At 42.1% G+C, this 5,305-nt stretch overlaps 1 protein-coding gene across 1 annotated transcript; it reads right to left on the bottom strand.

Moving 5' to 3' along the window:
• Nucleotides 1-1,865: 1,865 nt before the first annotated feature.
• LOC142368720 (uncharacterized) lies at nt 1,866-4,567 on the bottom strand. The gene is made up of 3 exons (XM_075450909.1): nt 4,546-4,567; nt 2,631-3,052; nt 1,866-2,570 (listed from the first exon to the last, which is right to left on the bottom strand). The coding sequence occupies exons 1-3, from the start codon at nt 4,565-4,567 to the stop codon at nt 1,866-1,868; spliced, it is 1,149 nt and encodes a 382-aa protein (XP_075307024.1).
• Nucleotides 4,568-5,305: the final 738 nt, after the last annotated feature.

Genomic DNA, 5,305 nt, shown 5'->3' with positions numbered 1-5,305 from the left:
CGCCTGTCAATCTCCATTCGTCCCTCACTCAGGGAAGGATCTCATTCCCGAGAGTAAGTACTTTAATGCTCTATAATTAGGGACCGAGCAGTGAAACTGCAAGGACCCTATATTTCTGTAAGGTTTATTCTTTCTTCTTATTCTTTGCAAAAGGTGCTCGAAAACTCATGAAATTTTGCAGGCACGACGTGCCAGTCGACGACATGAAAGAATCTAAACTTTATATTTTTGGGAGTCGCTCATTGACTCAGTAGCGCCCCCTATAATGCTTAAAAATGGTGCCCGCAATAGGAACAGGAAGGTGGCCATTTTGGATGGAAGGTGCGTTTTCGTGCCACTTTTGACCGATTCCATGCCTTGCATAAGATCGAACTTGTCCTACAGATTTAATGCTACAGACTTCAAACTTGGCCAGGTTACTCTTAAGACATGGGGAGAAAAATTCATGCGGGAACTTTTTCAAAACTTAAAGGGCGTGGCCGTGGCAACGCCTCAAAGTTTGAAGACTCAAAGTCACTCGCCACAAAAAATGAAGTCGCTTTTAACTCCCACATACATTATTCAATCTGTCCCAAACTTCATACGGTGAATGCTGGACCCAGCCTGAACGCGCGCATATAACAGAGTGACATCCCCTTTTAGTGCCACCTGCTGGTGGTTGGAAACGTTTTTTTTTTCTACACCTCTTATTTGATCAAACTCCTCCTACATATTTAATGCAAAAACCTTCAAACTTGGCCAGGTTACTCTTAAGACATGGTGGGATAAAATCATGGAGAAATTTTTTCAAAACTCAAAGGGCGTTGCCGTGGCGACACCACAAATTTATGACTCTCCATAAAAAATTATATCGCTTATAACTTCCGCATACATTATCTGTCCCAAACTTCAAACGGTGAATGCTGGACCCAGCCTGAACGCGCACATATGAAATAGTGATATCCACCTACAGCGCCACCTGCTGGTGGTCGGAAACATCTTTCTTTTTTTCCACACCTCGCATTTGATCGAACTCCTCCTAAATTTTCTAAAACCCCTCCACATTGGGGTTATTTTGAACTCATACGTACGCAGAGGGTATCGTGCGCTTGCCCCAACGTACGCCATCTCGGTCCCGCATACAGCTGCTTGCAGCTTTCTAGTTGTGTTTGTTTCCTGTGTGTACAGTATAGTTACATAGCTTGTTACCACAAGAAAGGGTTTGTATCGTTAGCTATGCAGCTAATAGCATCTGCAAGCACTTATCTCTGCCAACTGGGCTGTTGGAGGTGTTTGCATCCCAATGAGATGGTTAGCTTGCTCAATTTAGACCAAAACCCACTACTTCAAGCTTCCTGAAGAAGAATGAATCCAGCGCTAGCGCTACGTGCATCTTTGCAAACCAGAGCAATCAGATGAGAATGTCAAAATCCTCGATCCTGCTTTCCCCTTCACGCATGCCTTTTTTGTCGTCTAGCACTTGCTTGATGTTTGACTGTGTTAGGAGAGTTGTTCACTAACTAGTTCATCATATTGTCAAAGTAAGCTCATTTCAACAGGTTTAGCTAGTTTTACGGCATAGGGCTGCCGTGCCATAGCGATTCACAAAACATTTGCGCATGGTACCACGGGCGTAAGTAAGGCCACACCTCCAACCTCCGCTTTGTCTCGCCTTTCTCCTCCTAATTTGCATTTAAAGCTGCAGACCCTAAACAGCTCATTCTGACGATCCTAAGGAAAGCTCATTTTTGGGACTGGCTATAATTCTGCACCAAGAAAGAATTTTGGGGAAAAAAAACTCAGATATAGTATGAGGGGACCACTAAAGCCTATACAAATATATAAAAGCCTCCATTTATTTTCATGCCATGAAACCTTTAAGCCAATCATTTCTCTGCAGTGTGACTACGTTGGTGCTTCTTTAGATTACCTAATTGAGTGAAAGCTGCCCCACACTGACCACAGATATAAGGTTTCTCTCCTGTGTGAATACGTTGGTGCACCTTTAGATCAGATAATCTAGTGAAAGCTGCCCTACACTGACCACAGCTGAAAGGTTTCTCTCCTGTGTGACTACGTTGGTGCACCTTTAGATCAGATAATCTAGTGAAAGCTGCCCTACACTGACCACAGCTGAAAGGTTTCTCTCCTGTGTGAATACGTTGGTGTGTCTTTAGATCAGATAATCTAGTGAAAGCTGCCCTACACAGACCACAGATGAAAGGTTTCTCTCCTGAGTGAATACGTTGGTGTCTCTTTAGACTACCTGATTCAGTGAAAGCTGCCCCACACTGACCACAGATATAAGGTTTCTCTCCTGTGTGAATACGTTGATGTGTCTTTAGATTACCTAATTTAGTGAAAGCTGCCCCACACTGATCACAGATGTAAGGTTTCTCTCCTGTGTGAATACGTTGGTGTGTCTTTAGACTACATAATCTAGTGAAAGCTGCCCCACACTGATCACAGATGTAAGGTTTCTCTCCTGAGTGAATACGTTGGTGTGCCTTTAGATGACCTAATTGAGTGAAAGCTGCCCCACACTGACCACAGCTGTATGGCTTCTCTCCAGTGTGAATACGTTGGTGGATCTTTAGATCAGATAATCTAGTGAAAGCTGCCCTACACTGACCACAGCTGAACGGTTTAACTCTTATGTGAATACACTGGTGTGTCTTTAGACTACCTAATTCAGTGAAAGCTGCCCCACACTGACCACAGTTGTATGGCTTCTCTCCTGTGTGAATACGTTGGTGTGTCTTTAGACTACATAATCTAGTGAAAACTGCTCCACACTGACCACAGCTGAAAGGCTTCTCTCCTGAGTGAATACGTTGGTGTGTCTTTAGATTACCTAATTGAGTGAAAACTGCCCCACACTGACCACAGCTGTATGGCTTCTCTCCTGTGTGAATACGTTGGTGGATCTTTAGATCAGATAATCTAGTGAAAGCTGCCCCACACTGACCACAGCTGTTTGGCTTCTCTCCTGTGTGAATACGTTTGTGTGTCTTTAGACTACATAATCTAGTGAAAGCTGCTCCACACTGACCACAGCTGAAAGGCTTCTCTCCTGAGTGAATACGTTGGTGTGTCTTTAGATTAGATAATTGAGTGAAAGCTGCCCTACACTGACCACAGCTGTATGGCTTCTCTCCTGTGTGAATACGTTGGTGTTTCTTTAGATTACCTAATTGAGTGAAAGCTGCCCCACACTGACCACAGCTGTATGGCTTCTCTCCTGTGTGAATACGTTGGTGGATCTTTAGATCAGATAATCTAGTGAAAGCTGCCCCACACTGGTCACAGCTGTATGGCTTCTGTCCAGTATGAAGCCTCTGATGATACCTTAGATTTGATCGTTTGATAACTTTCCCACAGTCCTTACAGCAGTGCCATCTGGATCCCTCTTGGGCTCTATGTTTCTGCAATGACAGAGAGGAAGAAGACTTAGATCCTTTTGAAGTTCACACAAAAGATTTCTCTAAGCTAACCTACGCTAACCAACATATTCTAACTGGACCTGGACAGACCGAGCCACACAGGTCTCAATATCTCAGATCAATCGTGAACGCTGAGGGTGCGTTTAGAAGTGCCCTCAGCTATCAGCACTGTGCTCTGATGTGTTCTGCACATGTTCAGCTTTTTAAGCAGTAAACTCTTGCTTTTGGCTCTTTTACTAATTGTTTTTGTCATGATGAAACTCTGAAAAGGAACTTGAGCTACAATATTTCTAAATGATGGAAGGAACCAGAGTCTTGTTCAAGTTGTTCACTTAAAGATGAACTTATGCCGTTTTGATTGCTCTCGTTCCGGCAACGGAATTTGACCATTCAAATGGCGATGGGCCACGTCACGTTACATTGCATCTTGGGTAGTTTGAGTGTAACAAGTAAGCTTATGATGAATACTCAACATTTCGGCGAATCTAGTATGCATCTAGCGGCAGTGGCGGCTCCTCCATAGGGGCGATTTGTGCGACGCACTACCAAACACGTAGTTTTTTTTTTTTTTTTTAATCTAGTTGCTAAAGTGGGACTGATCTACTGTGGGCAAACTGGTTGTATATGTCATTGTCCAATCAGATTAAGTTCGCGCCTGGTGTTGCTACGCCCATTTTGTGCGATTTCTGTCAGGGTCGAATTTGCACCAGGAAGCTCCCATTGACATGAATGGAACCTTGGTTTTTTTCAAAAATCCTGCTCCCAATGCATTTTCTATGAGGGTTTATGTGCTCGCACAAACGACGCACAACGTGCTTTCGTCATATGTCTGTTGCGCGGGACCAGAGAGTCTCTATTATGAGGAGAGGGAAAACTGGCGGCTATTTCCGGCTGGTACTGCACTCTAGGGGCGCCAACGAAGCAGTGCAGAGCACGCCGAACTCTATGGTGGTACTATGAAATCCCCCTTAGATGCAGCCATTGCTTTTGATAGAATTTTTTATATTTTTTCATTTTAATTTTCCTAAAGGCAGGATAAATTATCCTTTCAAACGGCACTTGGTTTGATTTTTTAGACTCGCTAGATTTGATTCTGTAAAAGGGCTGTGGCGGGACCACGAACTTTCTACTTGTTGTTGTAACATTGTGGTTTTCAATAAAGAAAGAAAAAAAAAAAAACATTCTATGAAGAAGAAGGCGAGTGTCGAGTGCAACAATACGGTAGTATTTCTGACAGAAGTACCCTTTAGTCGTCGTACTAATGCGGAGAAGGAAGTTTGGAAGAATTTTGCAGGATTTTCGGGCTCGCCTTGTGGGGCAAAGATGAAACCCAGGGCTCCACCAACCCTGCTATTTTTCCAGGTAGTATTTGATGTAGCTAAATAACTTAACCTTTTGTGCTCAATCATTGATTTGTAATGATTTAAATCTTTTATATAATGTTGACAATGAGAGCAGAATGTATAATGACACATTCATTGTTAATGGTATTTAAAAAAAGAGAGAAATCTCACATAAGTAAGCTGCACTTAACCATGTATGACAACTGGTTATGCTTTTCTAAGTCATATTTTCCAAAACTTCGATAAACACTTGACTTGGATTTATATGCTGTCATTTTAATTTCATTCTTTAGAATGAAAATTGAATGAATCTTATCATTAAGAGGTTATGTGTTTACTTATTTCATAGAATCCTGGAACAATATGAGGAAAATAAATAAATAATGGTTAAAGGAGTAATATTAACTGATTGGCAAATTATGCAAAAATTATTTAAAATTATTACAATAAATTATGCTACCTAGACAAATATACCTCAGTCCTATGGACTTTTATGGTACTTATGGACATAACGGGGGGAAATTGCAGTCACTTTGGTTA

The sequence above is a fragment of the Odontesthes bonariensis genome, chromosome 19, assembly GCF_027942865.1.
Source record: "Odontesthes bonariensis isolate fOdoBon6 chromosome 19, fOdoBon6.hap1, whole genome shotgun sequence".
Lineage (NCBI taxonomy): Eukaryota > Metazoa > Chordata > Actinopteri > Atheriniformes > Atherinopsidae > Odontesthes > Odontesthes bonariensis.
Note: the sequence above shows the minus strand (reverse complement) of the source record. Positions and strands in the feature narration are given on the sequence as shown.